At 34.8% G+C, this 23,234-nt stretch overlaps 1 protein-coding gene across 2 annotated transcripts in view; it reads right to left on the bottom strand.

Moving 5' to 3' along the window:
• MAMDC2 (MAM domain containing 2) overlaps window positions 1–23,234 on the bottom strand; it is a 225,624-nt gene that overhangs the window by 93,042 nt on the left and 109,348 nt on the right. For both annotated transcript variants that reach the window (XM_031943610.1, XM_031943604.1), the window contains exons 4-7: window positions 22,514–22,598; window positions 20,615–20,752; window positions 10,375–10,631; window positions 1,960–2,053 (exon numbers count right to left, since the gene is read on the bottom strand). In XM_031943610.1, the coding sequence (XP_031799470.1) occupies window positions 1,960–2,053; window positions 10,375–10,631; window positions 20,615–20,752; window positions 22,514–22,598 (574 nt within the window). The remainder of the gene's footprint in view (window positions 1–1,959; window positions 2,054–10,374; window positions 10,632–20,614; window positions 20,753–22,513; window positions 22,599–23,234) is intronic.

Raw genomic sequence — 23,234 nt, 5'->3', positions numbered from 1 at the left:
TTTATGAATTCAAACAAAGCTTATCAAAATCTAAAATATTATCTCAGGCTAGATTACTGTTTGAGAATAGATGATTCCTGCTTTTTAGATCTAATCCTGAAAATTCTATTAATAAATTATCAGAAAAGCTTCAACATTCTTGGTGACCTTCTGGTTAGATTTAGGACAAGGTCCTCATGATCACATGAGACCTTCAGAATGATCTAATATGATCTTGGCTCATTCTTCTATATCAACTAGGGTATAGTCTTGGGTATTCTGAAACTAAAATTCTCTAATTGAGGAGAGCGCAGTCTTCTTTGAACAATGCTAGTTAATTAAATGGTGAGATATTAAGAGGAATCCTGAGATGGGAGATTAGATAAGACTGGGAAAATCCAGTAACTCAGAAGAAAAATGTTCTATTTTTTTAAAAAGAATTACAGTTTTCAAGAAAGTTGTTAGGTTTTGCAAGATAAAAGCATACAACTTGATTGTTGATTTTATGAAAAAAAGTATAAAATTAAATGTTTGTAATTTTGTGTCAGAAACCAGCATGAAGACAATGTAACATATGCTATGGTCATATACCATCAGGACATTTGGAATGTTTGGATCAGTGATATCAAAGCAGTAAAATCAGCATTTGCATAGTTACTAATAAAGTTGGAAGGCCTTTGCCATCATTAGTTAACTAATTCACTCATATCCCCTTGAAGGGAGTTAAAGTCATCAGCATTCTTTTATCATAACTACTTAAGAGGCCTGTAAGTTTAGCACTTTTTAAGGAAAATGATTTGGGTTTGAAATGAAATGAACTGGGTTCAAATATTGACCTATGCAACTTCTGCAAATCACAAATCTCTCTGAGCTTTGATTTTTCTCTTCTGTAAAATCTGGTTGTTGGACTAGGTGATTTCTAAGATGCTTCCCAGCTCTCTACCTGCAATCCCTATGTCCTACACTGGAATACAGTGATAAGCAAGCCATATTCATACTTAACAAAAATAATTTGTTGGAGATCTGGTTATACTATTGAAAAAATGACAGGGCTCATAACCTAATCTAATTTAACAAACATTAATTATGCACCTACTACATATAAGACATTACATTAGATATTGATAGATACAAAGATTAAATGAAAACCAATCTTTGTGCTCAAGAAATTTGTATTCTATCTAAGGAATTTAAAAAGTGACTACACAAATGTATACAAATTAATGAATGGGAAAAAATGTGTTAACTTAAGGAAATCAAGAAAGGTTTCCTATATAGGATAAGGTTCTTAAAGTGAGCCATAGAATATTTGGGATTCTAAGAAGCAGAGGGAAAGAAGTACATTCTCACAGCTTGTGCAAGGCATAAAGGCAGGAAAGGGAATGTAGGATTAAGGAAAGAGAAAATAGGCCTGTTTTTCTGAAGCACAAAGGACTTGAAGGGAGAAAAGTGTAAAATAATTCTGGAAACAAAGGCTGAATTCAGATTTTAAAGGACATTTTTTCCTGGGGTTAAAAGCCTACTATTGACCACCTGGTATCACTTCTAGGAGGCAAATATAACAACTAGATCCCAAGAGGTTAGGAGAGTTAGTCTTTGTCAGAGCAAAATTCCCACATGAATTTTTCAGTTACCATAGCTCCTTCCTCAGTTATCTCAACTATACCTACACACGACCATTGCTAGCTCATGCTTATCCACACCTATATTCTGCAGGTTTTTCTTAAGAACCTTAGAATTGATTGTATGACACAGAAGACAGTGGCACAAGACTGTCCATAATGACATACCTTCAACAACAACAACAACCTGTTGAATAAGGTCCAAACCTCACCTCATTCAAGCCAAGTTAAGGCCCTTCCATCTAGAGCAGGGCCTCCTTTAATTGTGGGGTTAAATTAAAATGTATGAAATCAGAGAATATAATCCAAGAGAAAACTAGAAAATAAAGGGGAAGAAACAAAAAACAAGATTCCTTACCTGTATGGTTTTGGCATTGAACTGGAGAGAAAGAAATATCATCCAGGGCAATGTATCCTCCCTTGGGACCATTAAAAGCAACTTCAAAAATAACCTGAAAAGGAAAATGACATATTATCAACTGTTTAAATATTCTGTGAGTTGACTTAAATGCTCTCACTTAAGATTTATGATGGTCTGGTTAAAGCCAAGGAATGATGCAAATTCAATTTCTACTTACTGATTCTTGTGCTGTATGACAAAATATTTGATATTGTCTTTTATAAATTATGGCCAGTTTTAGGGATTATGAGGAATTAGCCACCAGACTTCAATGTCCTAGTGAATTCCCTTTTCTGTTCTTGGATCTCAGTTATGACTAACTTATTATGACATGTGACTAACTTGTCAGAGTGGCAGAATGAAGATTTCTTTTTCATTAAGAAGTAAAAGGAATTATAACTCTTGTGCAAAAAAAGAACAGTCCAGTGTCTGCCTCCTGCTCTCCATAGGACTCCATTTTACTTTAGTAGGTTCTTTCTCTGCCTCATATATGGAATTCTATAACAAGCTAAGAAGCAGAAATCAGTGACAGATAAAAATCAATAAAAGTTCTACCTTGGCTGGCAAGGTGGTATAGTGGGGAGATCACAATAAAATAAGGTTGAAATTCCATCTCTGCTATTTTACTTCTTATTTGCCCTACAGAAATTCTATTAACTGGCCTGAGCCTCAGTTTTCTTATCTGAAATGAAAGGTTTTGACTAAATGTCTTCCACAATCCCTTCTAGCTCTAGTTATATGATCCTGATAGGATTATAGGCAGAGCAGATTGGACGTTATCAGATGTGATCAATGTATCAAGTATTAGCTTTTTAAAAATTATTCTTTGCTTTTCTTTGTTATTATTCTTTGTTATTATTTGCTATTGTTGTCTCTTTTTTTTCAGGATCAAAGGGGGAAGAATTCCCCATTTTTAGAAAAAATAGTGATATAAAGGTAAAAGTGAAACTTTTTTTATTGTTTTTTTTTTAATTTAATAGCCTTTTATTTACAAGATATATGCATGGGTAACTTTACAGCATTAACAATTGCCAAACTTCTTGTTCCAATTTTTCGCCTCTTACCCCTCACCCCCTCTCCCAGATGGCAGGATGACCAGTAGATGTTAAGTACATTAAAATATAAATTAGATACACAATAAGTATACATGACCAAAACGTTATTTTGCTGTACAAAAAGAATCAGACTCTGAAATATTGTACAATTAGCTTGTGAAGGAAATCAAAAATGCATGGGGGCATAAATATAGGGATTGGGAATTCAATGTAATGGTTTTTAGTCATCTCCCAGAGTTCTTTCTCTGGGCATAGCTGGTTCAGTTCATTACTGCTCCATTGGAAATGATTTGGTTGATCTCGTTGCTGAGGATGGCCAGGTCCATCAGAACTGGTCATCATATAGTATTGTTGTTGAAGTATATAATGATCTCCTGGTCCTGCTCATGAAACTTTTTTTTAAAGAATTAATTGATCATGAAGCATAGCAAAGATGGTGGCATAAAACTAGGGACTTACCTAAATTCTGCCCCATACCCCTCCAAATACCTTTAAATAAAGACTCTGAATAAATTTTAGAGCATCAGATCCTACAAAAAGATGGAGTGGAACAAATCTCCAGATGGAGATAACTTAGAAGGTTAGCAGGAAAGGTCTGTTGTACTTGAGTGGGACTGGAGCATAGTTAGGGTAAGACTGTGTCAGCACTGCTCCAACTCCAACAAACCAGGAGTGGATCTTGAGGCCTCTGAATCAGTGGCAGCAGCTGTAGTTTTCAGACTTCTTAGTCTACAGATGCCTCCAAGGATGACAGAATGTTGTCAGGAAAAGTTTATCATACTAGGGTGTGAAAGGAGCCCCTGCAAACCAGGAGCAGACTTTGGGAGCTGCTGAGTCAACAGCGGCAAAAGCAGTGACAGCAACTGACTGCTTCAGGAGGTCTCGGCCCACAGGTAAGGGAGCTGAGCAGTTGGTCAGAAGAAGATTGCAGGAATCTCTTTGCTAGCACTGAGGCAGGATTCTGTTGCTTTGCTCATATGCAGATCCAGGTTGCAATGTTTGCTCACAGTATAGGTCCCTAGAAAGATCTCTCAAAATAGCTGTATAAAAGCCACCCTTGAAGCTTGGGACATTGCACTCTACACCCTGGAAACAGAGCCCTAGTTTAATAAAGAGTAAAAAAATCTAAGAAATAAACTGGGAAAATGAGCAAACAACAGAAAAAAATTCTGACCATAGAAAGTTACTATGGTGACCAGGAAGATATACACATAATCAGAAGATGATAGCAAAATCAAAACTCCTACATCCAAAACTCCCAAGAAAAAAAATCAATAAGAAATTATTAAACACCTATAATATGGTAGGCACTAAGTTAAGCACTGGGGAGGCAAAGACAAAAATGAAATAGACCTTGTCATCTAAGGAGCTTTTAATGTATCAAAAAATTTTTAATGATTAAAAAAATCTTCCCCCAATAACAAGAAAAATCTTTCATTCCAGTACCTTGCAATTTGCCCAGGTGTGGTAAATTGGCTAGAATATCAGTAGATTTAAGTTTCTTGAGGAGAAACACTAGTTTTGTTTCTGTCCTGTTTCCAGTGATTAACACAGTGCTTGATGTCAGTGCTTGGTAAATACTTTTTAAATGAGCGAACCCTGTTAAGTCTCTGTAAAGCATCCATTATGATCTGTATTCCCAAACCCTAGGAATCTCAGAAATGTGCCTTTGACCATAAAGACACTGGGTGAGAACCATTCAAAGATCAATACAAATCCTTCACCAGGGCCAGAAAAGTTATTCAATTCAGAGTATGCCCTATTTTAAAATCAGTAATGTAAGGCAATATGTCATAGGGGAAAGAGTACTAGAGAGAAGATGTGCATTGTTGGACTATCTCATATACTATGGGGCAAATCACTTCTCTGTGGGCCTCAATATGTAAATAAGGAGCTTTGTACTGAAAAATAATAATAATGGCTAGCCTTTATATAACACACCAAGTTTAACAAAGTGCTTTATAAATATTATTTTATCCTCAGAATAACCTAAGTAAGGTAGGTACTATTGTTATTATTATCCCCATTTTAAGGATGAGGAAACAGAGGTAGATGAAGGTGAAATCATTTATGTAGGGTCACACAGATTGCAAGTATCTAAGGCTGTATTTAAACTCAGGTCCTCCTAGTTCCAGGCCCAGTATTCTATCCATTATTCCAGCTATTTAGGTAGTTTCCAAGGTCCCTATCCCACATAGCAGTCTAGGATTATTTCAATAGTCAATGGCTATTACATGGACTTGTTTACCTAGAAATTATGACATAATACAAAAAGAATAAAATTATATCCAAGCTCCAGCACATTGAGGAGAAACCTTGGAAAGAACAGATAGAGATGACCATGGTAGAAAGTGGAAAATTCAATTTACAATTTACAATTTACAATCAGGGAATCTATAGCTCAAAAAGTCCATGAATCACTAAGTTAGATTTTACTCTGCAAGTGAATTCTTTTTAAAAGTATGTGTGTGATCATACACACACACACACACACACACACACACACTTCTATTTCCCTTAAATATTCAGGCCATGGCAGACTCGATGTTGCAATTTTATTTACAGGAAGGGAGAACATTTTTGAGACTTTAAAAAAATTATTTGAGGGAAAGTTACATAAATAAATTAATGTCACTGATTTCTGTAGTATATGTTTTTTTCATATTTGAAAGTATGAAAGAGAAAAGATTCAAACTTTTCCCCTCATAATCATACACATGTGAGACACATTTGAATAATATTCAAACAGACTAAAGTCTAGAATTGAAATTTTTCAGCATTGATGATGGCATTGAAAAAAATGTTTTTCAGAGCTCCATTAAAAACACATTTTAACTCCAGGAGTCTAAATGAGGATGATGAGATTTTGCAGACTAGGCCCATATCATTAAGACTGAGTCATTTGACTTTTGTAGGAGGCACATAATTTTCTTTCCTCTTTAGGCTCTGAGCTCATAGGAACTTTTCCACTGGGCTGCATAAACATCCTCATATGACAGAGGGCTAGAAAATAACATATCCTTTGAAGTAGACATGATACTACTTGAGGTAGAGTATGTTATAGAAGAACTATCAAGAACCAAGAATAATTTTCTTTAAGTCTACACACTGGGCAAGTAGATAACACTATCTCAGTAATCAGTAAAATATCTCTCTAGTCCTTTAATCATGACAAGGAAATGCTGCAACAAAAGTGAAAATAGTGGATTATTGTTATGGGCCAGAACTCTGAACTTGAAACAAGGATACTTACAAGTTACTAAGTGGAATTGATGATACAATGGTTATCTAGTTTAGCATGGTTCAGTATGATTGATTTAATCTTACAACAAATAATGATTTCCTACAGATATAATGATTGGTTTATACTCAGTGTGGAGTATATAAGGAGGGACTGAGAGTAACAGAAGACAAGCACACTAGAAGCTCTCTGAGCCAGGGAGACAAATTCATTTCATCTTCAGTCAGGCTCCTGGTCACTAACCCCTGACTTCCTGCACTTCCTCCACTGAAACCAAGACTCCAGAAGTCCTACAACAAAGCTAGCCAAAGCCTCAGAAAAAGAGACAAGATTTTGAAAGAGACAATAAAGGATTTGGATTTTAACCCCTGGCTGTTCTTGTGGTGATTACTCTGACTGAAAGGAAGGCTGCTCTCAGAGACCCCAAGAAAAATGAACCAGAGAACATTACATTTTGGCATCTGAACGTGGGACCAAGAACCTTCATCTGTGACCCAGAAATTAGGGTGAGTACAAGAAGGAAACTTTCTAAAGGGCTAAACTAGTGCTTCAGCTAAAATGAGATAGATGTTTAGAAAGGAGCCTTCTTTTCCAATTCAAGGAAAATGTGTAGAGAGCATTGTCAGACTTATAAAAAACAAGGTTTGATTGGAACTTGGGAGCAGATCATTGAACTTTTAGAAATAGTACAGTACACATCTCCTTGGTTCTCAAAGAAAAAAGAATAGATCCAGATGAGTAGAAAATGGTAGGCGAGCACTTTGTGAATACTACACTTTATACATATAACTTAATACAACTGGCTTTGTATAAGTTATAGAATAAGGAAAAAGAAGAAAGTGCAAAAGGGGGGAAACATAATCTAAGTGAAAAGCATGAAGAATTAGACAAGAATGGAATTAAGTATGAAGCTGATGAAATTAAGAAGTGTGGTGCTTCACAGCAGGAGCCATTAGGGCATTCCCCATACCCTTACCTCCCTCCCTCAATTAATCCTTCATGGGGGGAGGGAAAAGGAGGAGGGGCAGAGGCAGTGACACAATCAGCATCACCTATGAAGCAGCATATAGCAAGATTACAAAAGGCACTGGTTAAGGCAAAAAAAAAAAAAAAAAAAAGACAGGATACATCTGATTTGGTAAATGCATACCGTGTGATTGAAGAGCTTGACTCTTCAGGTCAACAAAGGAGAAGATACACTCCTTTTGATCTGGAAAAATTTAAGGATTTGAAAAAGGGTTGCACTCTTTATGGGGCTACATCGTCTTATGTTAAGATGTTACTAGAGAATTTGACTTATGAAATCTTAACCCCTAGTGATTGGAAATCCATAGCAAGGACATGTTTAGAACCTGGACAAAACTTGGCGTGGCTTTCTGAGTATAGTGAACTTTGTAGGATACAAGCCCATTGAAATAGGCAAACTGGAGTTAATATACAAATCACCTTTGACCAACTAGAAGATAAAGGTCAGTATGCAGACACTTTAGCACAGATTAATTACCCCATAGCAGCATATGAGCAAATTGCTGCTGCTGCAATCAAAGCATGGGGATCCCTCCCAGGAAAAGATGGAGGGGAAGCCTTCACAAAAATAGAGCAATGAACCTTTTACTGATTTTGTGGGACATCTGCAGACAGCTGCACAAGAACTATTGGAAAAAATGCAGCTACAACAATAATGATCAGACAACTGGCTAAGGAAAATGCTAATGAGGTTTGTAGAAGAATTATTCTGGGACTATACAAGGATACTCCTTTAGAGGAGAGCATAAGATCCTGTGCCACAATGGGCACAAATGCTTTTTATATCCAGGATATGACCCAAAATATGGGAAGACTGGGTCCCTCTTGGCAAGGGACTTCCAAAGAAACTCGTTAATGCTTTCAATGTGGAAAAACAGGGCATCTGAAAGCTCAATGTAGGCACAGAGATAGAGTGAGAGGACAGGATGGGAGAACAAGACCCAAAACCCTGTGTCCAAGAGGCTTCCACTGGGCCTCAGATTGTAGATTGACTCAGGGAAATGAGAGGTGAGGCCCAGCTCTAAAACCTCAAACAAAAAACAGGTGGGGCATAATGGCAGCCAAGGTTATACCCAGAGAATCTTTATTATGAGTGAGTAATGATAACTAGTGTTTGCTATTTAACAAACTTTATCATGTACAATAAAAACATTGCGAACACTGACTAAAGATCTTTGTTGTTATGGGATTTACTAAAGCAGAAACTTTAGAAGGGAACAATTATTACAGTTTCCTCCTTCTTCAATGGCAGCCCAGTGAATAGAGTGCCAAGCCTGGAGTCAAAAAACCTCATTTTTTTGAGTTCAAATCTGGCCTTAGACACTAAGCTCTGCGACTCTAGGCAAGCCAATTGATCCTTCAATATCCTCATTTGTAAATGAGCTGGAGAAAGAAATGGCAAACTACTCCAGTATCTTTGCCAAGAAAACTCCAAATGGCATTAAGAAGAATCCAACATGATTGAAACTTCTGAACAGTTCTTTAGGTAGAGAGGGATGTCACATTTTAAGAGCAATATACTTCTTTTATTATTATTATTATAGCTTTTTATTTATAAGATATATGCATAGGTAATTTTTCAGCACTGACAGTTGCAAATCCTTTTGTTCCAACTTTTTCCCTCCTTCCCCCCCACCCCTTCCCCCAGATGGCAGGTTGACCAATACATGTTAAATATGTTAAGGTATAAGTTAAATACAATATATGTATTCATGTCCAGTTATTTTGCTGCATAAAAAGAATTGGACTTTGAAATAGTGTACAATTAGCCTGTGAAGGAAATAAAAAATGCAGGTGGACAAAAATAGAGGGATTGGGAATTCTATGTAGTGGTTCATAGTCATTTCCCAGAGTTCTTTCCCTGGGTGTAGTTGGTTCAGTTCATTACTGCTCTATTGAAACTGATTTGGTTCATCTTATTGTTGAAGATGGCCACATCCATCAGAATTGATCATCATATAGTATTGTTGAAGTACATAATGATCTTCTGGTCCTGCTCATTTCATTCAGCATCAGTTCATGTAAGTCTCTCCAGGCCCTTCTGAAATCACCCTGCTGGTCATTTCTTACAGAGCAATAATATTCCATAATATTCATATACCACAATTTATTCAGCCATTCTCCAATTGATAGGCATCCGCTCAGTTTCCAGTTTCTGGCCACTACAAAGAGGGCTGTCACAAACAATCTTGTACATACAGATCCCTTTCCCTTCTTTAAAATTTTGGGATATAAGCCCAGTAGTAACACTGCATATGCACAGTTTGATAGCTTTTTGAGCATAGTTCCAAAATAGCAATATACTTCTAAGGCTGCTATAAAGCACTCATTAATGATTATCAAGATAATGTTACACACTTGTGTTTTAGGATGATCATAGGTTGAATGATTTGGCAAAAGTTTTGAAAATGAGAGACTTCAGGCTTGGAGACATTAGTCTCCTTGGAGAGGAGATAGCTTGGAGAAAGCTATTGCCAAAAATAAATAATTACTCTTTCTCCTTGTCTTTCTCCCAAATGAAATTGTGATAACTGATACCAATGAACAAAGAGTACCTTTCTTCCTTTAAGATGCAGTTCAAGTAGCATTCTCTACAGGTAGCCTTTGCTGATCTTCCAGCTGCTGGAGTCTTCCTTCCCAAAACACCTTGCATTTAACTATTTTGTCTATATTTGTATGTATTCACTTTATGTTTATTTTGTATGCATGCACACACACTTTTATGAGTAGGAATTATTTGATTTTTTGTATTTGATTGGCATATAGTAACTGCTTAATAAATACTTGTTGATTGATTAATTAAATGAGTTTCATTTAAAGAGCACTGAGTCTACCCTATTTTTCACTACATTTATTTCAAGATCTACATAAAAGAATCATTAAGTGTTTTTGACATTTTATTCCTTAGTATGACAAAAGATACCATCTTGCTGTAAAGAAATAAATGATAAATAATTATAAAGCTACACTTATTTCCATTTACTTTGGGTAGATTTCATTTGAAAAGCTTTGGGGAAGATATGCCATAGCCATAAGAAAAACTAATCATACCTCCATTGGATATGGAGCATTGAAGTCAACCTCAGCTAGGTTCCATGTTTCAGTCATAGAGCTGTCAATTTTCCATATCTCTTCATAAAGTCCATTGGCATCCCGGGTATAAAGGGTGAAAATATTATCATTTCTTTGCTGGAGTTGGTAATAAAAAGACAGACAGCCAGACATGGGAGTTGTTGTCCTTGGGGAGATAAGTTGGGCAACTTCTTGGAAATGCTTAACATAAACAGAGTCCACATACATATAGTGACCTTTAAAAGAAAAGGTGGTAGGGGGGAGAAGAATAAAGAGAAGAGTTTTAAAAATACATGGCATAGGTAAAGCTCCATAAACTAAATAATCTTAGAGGGGCCCTTAATCATGTCCTAACTTAAATGTTGCCTCATTTGATTTTTGAATAAAAGAACCTTGGGTTGTTATGTACATCAAATTAACAAGATATATAATATAGCCAGTCTTGTAATAGGAGTAGGGCAGAAGCTTGAAACTTTTCACATATAATACAGTACTTATTTGACTCAGTCATTATATTTGCTAATCCACCTGTCAATTTTATGAACTTTCTGAGGAATTAATGGCAGTGCTCAAAATTTTCTTTTCTGAGCATTGCCATCAATTGCCACTGCCATTTCATAGAAATTAATGAAATACAGTTTCAAGAGAATTATTTTTAGTGACTGTTTTCAAATGTTTTAATAATATCCTCCCATCCACTTTTCAAAAAAAGCATAGCAAAAATATAAGCTACATCTACTATCTTCTTAAAAAAAAAGAAATATAGTAGGAAACTCCTACTGATGTCCTCTTGAGTGTATTAGCAAAGCATAGAGGTGATATTGGATTCTTGAAGACGATGTCAGTGAAGCCCAGGTTCTGGTAGCAATATGCCAGAGCAATATGATGAGGTGTTAGGTAGATAAGATGTTAGACCCAGAATCAGGAAGGGAGAAATTCAGATATATCCTTGGATCCTTTTTAGCTTATTCCTAGCATTAACTTCATTCTATGTAAAATGATGATAACGTTAGTATTCACCCCCATTGAATTGAATTGTGCTAATTGCATGAGATCTTCATAATACATAGATACATATATATGTACACATACACACATATTCCTATGCTTATATACATAATGTTCCATATACACTGTGTATCCAATAAATGGTAACTGATTGACAGAGACTTTTAACTGACCATGTCACTTCAGGAATCTAAAATTTAATTGCCTAAGAGATATGAAAAAATGGTCTGGTCTGACCAGTTTACACCAACATGGAAGTTAATACAAAGAACTTCAATATCTTCTCTTTTCATAGAATGAGAATAAGTAAAGTCCTTGACATTTATTTTCCAGCGTATGACACTTAGTGGCATCCCTCTAACTCTTTACCCATTCCTAACATCCGGTTTTAAAACTGATATATTTTGTTTTGGAGCACCTAGGTGGTGTAGTGGATAAAGTACCAAGTCTGGAGTCAGAAAAATTCATCTTTCTTAGTTCAAATCTGGCATCAAACTATGTGACCTGGCAAATTTATCCAGTTTCCTTATCCTTATCTCCAGCTCTTGCTAGAGAAGGAAATAGTAAATCACTCCACTCTAATCACCAAGAAAACCCAAATGGAATCAGGAGGCCTTGGACATGACTGAAAAGCAACTGAACAGATTTTTTTTATCTTTATGTTACCTTTATTTCCAAATTTATCCCTGCTTCTAACTTTCTCCAAAAGGTCATTTTCTATAACAAAGAATTTAAAAAGGGGAAAAACAGCTCACCAAAATTATAAAATACATCAGTTTATTTTGACAGTACGTACATTTCCTTTTTGCAGGAAAAAAAAAGAGCATGGCACATTTTAAAATCTCTTCTTTCAGACTGTTAGAGAAGTCACGGTTTTAAAACCTTCCTTATTCACAGCTTGTTATTTATCACTGCCCCACTTAGAGACATTCAAGTTTCTTGATAAACTCTAGGATAAAATCAAGATTTCCCACCCTGAAAATTCTTGATCATTCATAATCTATCTTTGATTTACCTAGTCAACGTTACCTCATGTAAATTCTTTTCACATGTCAGTCAGTCAATAAACATTATTAAACATCTATGATGTTTCAGTCATTATACTAAAAGCTGGGAATACAAATATTAAAAAAGATGGTCTCTACCTTCAAGGAGCTTAAATTTAATGGAAGAAGATATTGATAAGGGAGTAATGGGGAGTGGGAAGTGGAGGAGAAGATCCTCAACTAAGGAGAATGAATGATGAGGACTCAATCAGAGGAATCAGGAAGTAGGGTAAGTGTGGCCTAGTAAGAAATAAGATGTCTGAACTGAGCTCTCTCCTTAATTAGAAGATTGATTTTCATGGCTCCAACCTCCAATCAGAGAAGGTGAGAATACTGATGAGATGAAATACCAAGACTAATGAGGTCTTATATGATCCTGAGGTTATCCCAATAATAAGTTTCCTGGGGCATGGTGGAGAAGTCAGGGAAGTCTCAAAACATGTCCTATGTTATAAAGGGAAAGATGATATAGTGTATAGAAGGCTAGCTGTGGAGTTATTAACATATAGATATTCAAATTCTGACACATTGAATGTATGCTCATGAACAAGTCCCTATGCTCCAGGTCATTCTCCAAGACTCTAAGCTATAAAGAGTTTGCTGTTCTACATCAGTAGAAGGAGTTTTCAAACTGATAGTTTCCCAGCAACCAGCTTGACAAAATCAGAGGTACAGATCAAAAAGTTATGGTCAAATAAGACCATTTACTACTCTCTGCAGATTTACTTTTGTTCATGTTGTTTTCTCCACCCAGAAAGCCCTAGCCTGTACATCCTTTAATGCCCAGCTCAAATGCCACCTCCTTTCTTGAAACCATTTAGAAGTAGTTTCTTCCTCCTTAACATGCTTGTTATATTGTACATGTATTTTAATTATTTTTGATATGCCTATGAGAGAATAAGCTATTTGGGGGCAGATAAACAGGTCTTATCTTTGAATCTCTCCCATCTCATGCTTCACACAAAGCAAACATTTTGAATGAGTGAATTAGAAATACAGTTTCTATCTAGCTGACAGATACAATAGTCCTCTGTATAGATACTTTCTTACTTGCAGTATGGACAATATCTTAACCTTTGAATTTGCAGTTTTAGCGTTTCATTAGCAGTCCATGCACAAGACTCTTAGGACCAAATTAGCCATGATCAAATTTCAGTACACACAAAAATCAAGCAAACATAATGTGAGTTGCTCAAAGTGAGTCAATGGAGCTGGTAGGAGTGAGATCAGAATTGCTGACACCAAGGCTCATGTTTAACCACCAGAGTAGACCAAATTCTGTTTACCCTTTTCTTCACAGGTAATTCATTTATTGCCAATCTGAACTACATCTTATTGGTAAATTGTCAGTTGTTGCAAGTTTCTCAGTGAGAAGGAAAAGGTAGTAGCAGAATAACATAAATCCCTCAATAGGAAAGAGAGAAGAGTTGATTCAGAAATCACTTTTCAGGTACAAGCCACGAAATGTCAGGTCTTGGGAATGATGTACAAGTCTGGGATCAGGAAGCTGCCAGGTACATCTGAACTGAAACCAACCTCAGGGAGCAGAGTGGTAGATACTATGTTAGTTCCAGTGGAAAATCCTGACGAGTATTCTGGCATCATGAAAATATGCCACAAATATCACAAAAATAGGGAAATCAGACACCTTTTCTTTAGAGAAGGTTACCATAGGATCAATCTATTCTGTTCAGAGAATCTTTTCATCCACCTGAATTTTCCAGAGTCTTTCTGGTTTGTGTACATATAAATGGAATTGGACAGAATTCCATAGTCATGCCAAACTCTAAGGGATTCTTCAAGCCCACTGATCAGAGTAGCTGACCTTAGATATCTCCAACTGAAAGCAAGGCATCTGGATTTTTTCTAAGAATAAAAAAAGGGAAGTGAATTTCTGTAGCAGAGTCAGTAAATCTGTCATGTCCATATCATCTCTGTTAGATGAGTGTTTGTTCCCTATCACCAGAGAATACTAAGAGAGACTAACATTTATGGAAGGAGACAACTGTTCAACTAGCTGAAAATCCATATCACACTCATGATTTCTGCAAAAACATGTCAGGGTTAATACTTGTATTCGTGGTGTATTTACACTTGTTTCCACCAAGGAAATCCTGTTAGTTATCAAGACTTTTCATTTTGAATTAGGCGGTTTTGGTAAATGGCCATTAAATTTTTTTCTTTTTGGATTAGGAAAAAAGATTTTTAGGATAGTTCTTGAACTTTTATTTTCAAACAGTCTGGCTAAACAACAATCCCCAGTAATTACACTTGGTTTAGTTACATAAGAACAGTTCTAATTCGTTCATTTAAAACCTTTTGTTGAATGTTTGCTTTGTGTGAAGCACCAGATAGATGGGAGATATTTAAAGGTAAGATCTGTTTATCTGCCCTCAAGTAGCTTATTCTCTCATAGGCATATCAAAAATAATTAAATTATATGGCATAGTATAGCAAGCATGTTAAGGAGGAAGAAACCATTTCTAAAAGATTTCAAGAAAGGAGGTGGCATTTGAGCTGGGCATTAAAGGATGGAATTTGTACTGTTTCTGCTCAAGCTGAGGTGTTTGACGGAATGAAAAGATCTCTCCTGGGAAGAGGAGAGCTTATTTTCAAAGAATTTATGATAATTGAAACATTATGAATATAGAAAGGACTCAGCATCTCCAGAAAAGTTTCCTTTTTTTTTCTTTGAAATTTAGTTTCATGTAGGGGGGCTTATATGAGATTACAGTGAAAATCACATGACACAGGAATCAAGGGATAGTATTAAAATGTAGAGTAGTAGAATTATGATTGTGGGCAGTTAGGTAGTAAAGTGAATAGAGTTGAGTTCAAATATGGTATCAGACACTTACTAGCTGTGTGACCCTGGGCAAGACCCTATTTGTTTCAGTTTCCTCATACGTAAAAAGAGCCAGAAAATAAAATGGCAAATTATTCCAGTATCTTTGCCAAGAAAAGCCCCCAAGAGTCGTAAAGAGTCGGAAACAACTGCCAAAAACTAAACAACAAAAGAATGTGATTGGGGGAGAGCAAAAGAGTAAACAAGTATGAAACTGATATGTTAAGATGCAGTGTCCTGAAAGGGAAAGAGAATCATCTTCAGACTCAGGAAAAATCAGGCTTAAGAGTCATACAGGAGAATAATCCAATTCCATTTCCTAGAATATATTTTTTAAAAAACATTTGATGAATCAGAGCTCAGGAAAATGGAATTTAATTTTAATTTCAAATTAAAATTTTAAATAATAGATAAACTTTTAAAATCCTTTATTTTAAAAATATCTTTTAAAATAAAAAATTTTAAATGGTCTTAAAATTTATCAAGTTCTTTACAAAGTGGTTGCCTTATTTGAACCTTACAACAATCTTGTGGCATAGTCAACTAAAGATATTATTACCTCAGTTTTGCAGTTGAGAAAACCAAGGTTTAAAGAGATTAAGGCACTTGCTCATAGTAAGCCAGCTACTAAGTGACTAACCCAGTTACTTCCTCTTGCCAAGTCCAGTACCATCTGATAAGGTTGCCTCCTCTGGTAAGCATTGTTCTTAACTTTTAAGGCTAACTGAAATTCAATAAAACCATAAGAATATAATTATAGTTATAATATAATAATGATATATTATATGTTATGATAATATACAATGTATATAATAATATATAATATTGATGAGGGCAGGGTACTGAAGGAGAGGTATGGCAGGAATGGGTGAAAGTTTTCTTGTTCTCCAAGGCACAGGTTCACAGCGAAGGAAATTTGCTTACTCAAAGGCTGTGTTAAAAAGGCCTTTATTGTTAGAGAGACACCAAGAGAAAGATTTTCTTGGTGGGCAATATCATTCTCAAGAGAGAAAAGTGATTTGCCAAGAGACAGTTTCTGAAGACCTATTTTATACAGGAATCTAAGAATTGATATTCTGTATGCAAGACTATTTGAGTTTGCATATGAAAGGAGACATTCTCTGAAGACTCATCTTCCTGTCTCCAGAGGATGTAAGACCATTTGAGTTTGTATAACTTTTTCTTGGTAATTTTACATAACTTTACAGGGCTATCTCAGGTCAGAGTTTTGCTCTCATCAGTATAATTATAATATAATAATTATAGGTGGCTTTAACATTATTAGCTGATTAACCACGGGAAACTCATATTATCTTTCCACTCCTCAGTTTCCTCATCTGCAAAATAGGGGTAACAAGAGCAGTTACCTCACAGGACTTTTTTCAGACTCAAATGAGATAATGTTTGCAAAACACTGTAAACTTTAAAGTACTATGCAGTGTCCTAAAAGTCCTTAATAACTTAAAATTGCACAAAAATTTTTGGGATATCCTGTGTAATAACTAATCTTTATATTGGATTTTAAAGTTCATAAAAATGCTCAATATCTCTGTATTTCTATGAGGGTTATTTTTAGATATGTAGGTATGTCTATATATATCTATTGATATCAATATCTCTGCACTTTATACACCTTAAAACATATTTATACCTATAAAGCACTTTGCAAACCTTAAAATATTATTTATCATCTAAATAATCTATATTTAAATGTATATACACACATATAGTTCAGCAAGGGTCAGTATATACACTCATAAAAATGCACATATAATATGTGTGTGTATATATATGTATATATATATACATATATGTGTATATATATATGTATATATACGTATATGTATATATACATATACGTATATATACATATATAAACATATATGTTTTAAGGTTAACAATGCTTTTCAATCAATTTATATATCTAGTCATATATATATATAAAGGCTACTTCATAGATAGATATATCTATATATCATCTCTCCATAAAGCATTTTATAAATCTTAAAACATACATACATGTATGTGTTTTTTTCTGTGTCAGAATATACACATATATATAAGTTTTAGAGTTAGCAAGGTGCTTTTCTAGCTGTGCATTTATATCTAATTTGACTCCTATACCAATACAATATTATTATTCACACAATTTTACAGATAAAAAAAATAAGTTTGAGAGAGACTTGATTAGATTCATACAGCTATATCAGGATTCAAATCCAAACCTTCCTGACTGTAAGTCTCATACTCTAGCTACTATGCCACATAATTACCTCTATATAAATGTCAGTTACGTAAGCAGAAATAAGAAAAATCATTTATTTAGTCTGCTGTACCAAAGGAAGAAAGCAAAACAAAACAAAATAAAAATACAAGTTCATAAGAAAGTACAGTAGAATTTCCTTATTGATTAGTTGATCTCAAGCAGCTCTTACCTATAGTCCATAGTCTTACCATGTTTTGAATATTTTCCTTTGAGTTAATCTAATTTATATATTTAAAAATAATTCCATAAACCTCATAGATAAAGCCAACTCTACTCTTCATGTAGTATCAGGGCTTCATCTACTGAACATGTAGCATTCAACTAACATCTACATAAGCATAGTCCCAGCTATGGTTACTAAAGGAGAAGAAATATATGTGGTCCTGGAATGTACATATTGTATACCAAGATATGGCAAATGTGTATAAAAACCCTAATGTCCTTCATTGACATGTATCACTTCATTAATAACTAAGTTATATAATTTATATTATTTATTCCATTTGTTAGAAGGAAGTGAAAATATTTATTTTAACAGTTTCTGATTTCAGTTCCCATTGATATCTATATTTATAAATACAAACAGTTGTATCTAAGGAAATGTTTTTCCTAGCTCTGTTCCTTTTGTCCAACCTTCCCTTGTCTAGTCTTTTTCACTGGTGCATGATTAATCTTTTTAAAGCACTGATCTAATAGTTTCACTGCTCTGCTGGAAATTTTTTAATGGCTTCCTATTGACTACTCAGTATAAACTCCTTAACAAATAAACTCCTCAAATCTTTTAATGATTTGACTTCAAGATACATTTCTAACCTTATTTCCTGCTCTTCTTCTATGCTGAACTTTACTGTTACTTCCTGAACACATCTTATTTTTTCCTTACCCCATACCTTTGCTCATGTCATAATATCTTCAAATATTTTCCTCTGAATAATTTTTTCATCCTTTTAGATACTACTCCTTCCATAATGCTATTCTTGATATCCTTAGCTCAAAGTGAGTACTTTTAGTGCTTTCAACCAGAGTACTGATAATGAAAAATGCTCCCATTCCCTGACAGGTGATGGACTTCAGATTCAGGAAAAAACACATTTTTAGATAAACAAATGTGGGAATTTTTTTGTTTTACAAAATACATTTGTTTAAAAAGTTTTGCTTTTCTTTATTTTTCCCATGGAAAAGGGGGGAGGTAAGTTTTTTTTCTCTTCCCACCTCCCCCAATGACAACAGAACAAAATGAAAACCAGAAGGAATCACAGAAAAGTAAAGTTACAGATTTGAAAGTTACAGGGTAAATTTATATTCATATATGTATGTATAATACACACACAGTATATACATATATATATACATACAAACATATATACACACATGCAGACTGAAAAAGCATGTAATCATGTTGTTATTGTTTAGTCATTTTTTAGTCACATCCTACTCTTTGTGATTTATTTTGGGATTTTCTTGACAAAGATACTGGAATGGTTTGCCCTTTCTTTCTCCATCTCGTTTTACAGAAAAGGAAACTGAGGCAAACAGGGTTCAGGCATTTGCTTAGGGTCACACAGCTGTAAATGGTTGAGATCAGATTTGAATTCAGGAAAATGAGTCTTCCTTACTTCAGGCCTGCTTTATCTCCCATACCACCTAGCTATGTATATAATCACGATTAAAAAGAAAATCAAGATTTATACAACAGGGATTTGCAGTTTCATGTACAATCCTCTCTTGTTCTACTATGTATGTGGAAATTCTAATCTTATTTGGCATTAAGTTCAGAAAAAAGGAAGACATTAATTGATTGTTTATATTAAGTAGTAAGAGGCTCTATTCTTTGCCATAGAGTTATTTATGCATCTAGTCATGCAAGAGTTAGGGTGAGATCAGAAAGGACCTCCTCTCTGTGGCTGGAGACCTCCTGGGGGAAAAAGGCTTCTTTCTGAAACCTTTCAACCTATCTTTCCATTTTTTTCCTATGGATAATCAATATTCATTGTCACTTGGTCCTTTAAATGTTGATTTATTCTTTTAATCTTTCCTCCTGCTCCTATAGCAGGATAATCTTTCTTTCTTTTCATATTTAAGTTTTATTATTAACTTATTTATTATTAATTTATTAACTTATTTTTATTCCACATCTGTTTCTCCCGAACTTCACTCTAATCCCACACTGATTTTGCCCTTGTAATAAAGAAAAAAATATTTTAATCAAAACCAGTAGAAATAGCTATGCCTAACATTTTATAGCACATTTCACATATATAATGCCTTACCTCTCTATTGATATAATAGAAAGAAGTAAAATTTGTGTTCTAATATTGTTCAGTATCATTTGAAACATTTTCTTCCTAATTACTAGAGTTTTCCTTCCCAAACTATCTTATAATTTAACTACTTCATTTATTTGATTTGTATTTATAGATAACTAATTTTTATCTATTTATGGATGAGTACTTATTTTCTCTTCCTCCCCTAAATTAGAATTTAAACTCTTTGGGAGTAGGGATTATTTCATCCTTTGTACTTATATCCCCAGTGCCTAACAGTGTCTAGATACATAGTAGGGACTCAAATGCTTGTGAACTGATTGATCTTTGGGATTCAAGGACAAAGAGGAAAAAAAGAGAATAGAGATGAAAAGCACAATGAAAACATAACACAAGAGGATAAATCCTCTTGGATTAGAGTGATACCTGATGCTGTCCTTAAAGCTCCCCAAAATAAGTCTGTGCACAACTGTACTCCAGTACAATTTTCCTACTCCTATTTACATTTAGTAATTCAAAAAATAGTTTGTAGCATTAATGAGCCAAATATTTATTATAAGTATTTATTTTATTTATATTTATAATACTTATAAGTATCAACTTTGTGCAAAATATTGTGCTAAATTCTGGAATCACAAAGACAAAAATGTCAGTCCCAGCCCTCAAAAAAAAACTTACATTCTTTGGGAAAGATGTGGCATATTCATAGGTAAATACAAAATAAATACACTGAAGTAAGCTAGTGATAGACAACTCAATTAACTTTTTAAAAAATTAATCCCTGACTTACCCAGTTCACTTTTGAGTGTGTGATCATGAGGAAGAATCGAATGTGAATTCCGTATATTTCCTCCTCCAACAAACCAGTTCACATTGGGATTCCAACGATTTAAAAAACCACAAAGATGATTTTCTTCAAAGTCACACTCTATAATTAGGTGGGGGGGGAGGGGAGGAGCAGAAAAAAACATATCAACAAAGATCTAATCACACTCCAGGGCATGTAGTCAGAACCTAAAGGAAGATCTGGCCTCATGCATTTACATGGTTGGATTGCTCTGTTCTTTATCCCACTGACATCATCATATCAGAATTGTCCATGTTAGATTTCTTAAAAGTACCAGGTTAGTAAGAAAGGAATAAAATGGATGACAGTCTCCAAAGTCAACAGTATAGTGAAATAACTAAAAAATTAGTCTCTGAATCAGGTAGGTTTGAGTTCAAGGCCAACTTTTGATTTAGGCTGGTTTATGACTCTGGGTCAGACACCAAAATTATCAGCTGCTCAGCTAACTGCCTAACGCTACAAGTTGAAAAATAACTCTTAACATGCATTGATAGTGGCCATTCCTAATATCAGTGAAAACACATTTGGGGTTCTTGGACTCCCAATTTCACTCCATTCCCCTTCTTCACTTCCTGGACAGGAGTGTTAATAGGGAACAGAGTGCTGGACTTGCAATTAGCAAGAGCTGGGTTCAAATCCCACCTCGGACACTTGCTGTCTGTGTGATCTTAGGCAAAGCATTTAATTTTTCTTGACTCAGGTTTATAATTTGTAGATAATAATAATAATAAAAGAGCTGGATTCTATAGCCTCTAAAGTCTTTTCTAGCTCTAAATATATGATTCTTTGGTTTATGACTACTAGATATAGATGGATGATTATAGGGGACTCTGTTTCCTCAATTAAAGGGTTTGTACTAACTGATCCCTTCATTCCCTTCCAGATCTAAATCTATAGTCTCATGATTCCTTTGAAAGTTGAGACGAAAGTGTCATGAAAAGCAAGGCATACAGTTCAAAAATTCTTATCCTCTCCCACTAGCACTAAGAGAGAGAAGAGGTGAAAAGACCTTTGACTAATCAAGGGGATTATAACTAACTGTGGGAATGATAGAAGAGGTGGAGAAGACTAGAATGGCCCAAATCAAGTGAAGGGAAGTATAAAACTAGTTAACTGAGAAGAAAAGGAAAATTATGTTTGCAATTATTTTTATCCCCTTTAAATTTAAACCAGCACTAGGGAGTTCAATAATGAGAAATGAAACTTCAGAAATTTGGCTGTCTCCAACTCTGCTGATATTGTTGATATTTATGATGAGGAAGAAGGGAACATTGAAGAGTATAGGAAATACTCAGAAGGTAGGGTGATGATGTCTATTTTCTTCAGGAGTTGGAACAAAAGGTGCAGCAAGCTAGAAATTCTTATTATAACTTGTAGATGTTAGGCAATGACTATTATATTACAGAAGCCACATCGGGTTTTTTTTCCTTTCCATAGTTTAGTACTCTGAGGACAATAAGGACAAGTCTTTTGAATATAGACAGAAAAAATTAGCCATAAAACTTTAAGGCATTTTGCAGAGATTTTCTAGAGGCCAAATTCATAAAATGAAAAAACAGAAAGGAAATTGGAGATCTAATCTCTATACAATTTTACAGATGAGAAAACTGAGGCCCCTGGTAGTGAAGCCGCTTGCTCAAGATCACACAGCTGGTTAGTGTCAGAGACAAGACTTGAACCCAAATCTCTTAACTTCTAGTCCAGTGTTTTCCCCTTGCCCTAGCTGCCTTTCCAGACTTCTTCATCTCAAGAGTAAGCAGTGTCTGCCTAGAACATTTCTCCTGGCAACAGTAGATTTCTAGCAAACATTGTTTGAAACAGGGGAAATGGAAAACCACTTACCAATACAATATCCAGTCATCATCTTAATTTCAAAGACTGCAATACTGGCTATATTTCCTTGCCCCAGTATACCTTCTATTAATATCTGTGTAACACATGGAAGAGGAAGAGAATTGTTTATCTAAATTCATGTTTTTATGATTACCCTTTCAATTCCTCAGTAATTTAGCCATAAGGCTCTTCATTAACTCAAGACAAAATACTTCCATTAATCTCTATTTAGTTACTGTTTGAGATATCATTACTCTTACTCTAAAGAATGCACATGGAAGAGTGTATGTTAAGAAAGGTTCCGTGCTTGAGTGTGAGAATACTTTCACTCTTCTATGAAAAAAGACAGACAGAGTTAGTATATACCAATCAAGGTCATTTATTAAATGTAAGAAAGGACAATATCAAATTAATGATAATAATAATAATAAAACTTCTATATTACCAGCTATGTGTTAGGCATAGTGCTAAGCACTTAACAAATATTATTAACAAATATTTAATTCTCACAATAACTCTACAAAGTGGGCACTTTTGCTATCCTGTTTTAGAGATGAGGAAACTGAGGCAAATAGAGTGAAGTAACTTGTTCAGGGTCACACATCTAATGTGTCTGAGGAAGTATTTGAGCTGACTCCTGAACAGACTTGCTGACTACAGACCCAGGGTTCTATCCACTATACTGCCTAGCTGGCCATTTATAGGATCATGGGTTTAGTCTCAGATGTCT

This window comes from Sarcophilus harrisii, chromosome 1 (assembly GCF_902635505.1).
Source record: "Sarcophilus harrisii chromosome 1, mSarHar1.11, whole genome shotgun sequence".
Taxonomy (NCBI): Eukaryota; Metazoa; Chordata; class Mammalia; order Dasyuromorphia; family Dasyuridae; genus Sarcophilus; species Sarcophilus harrisii.
Note: the sequence above shows the minus strand (reverse complement) of the source record. Positions and strands in the feature narration are given on the sequence as shown.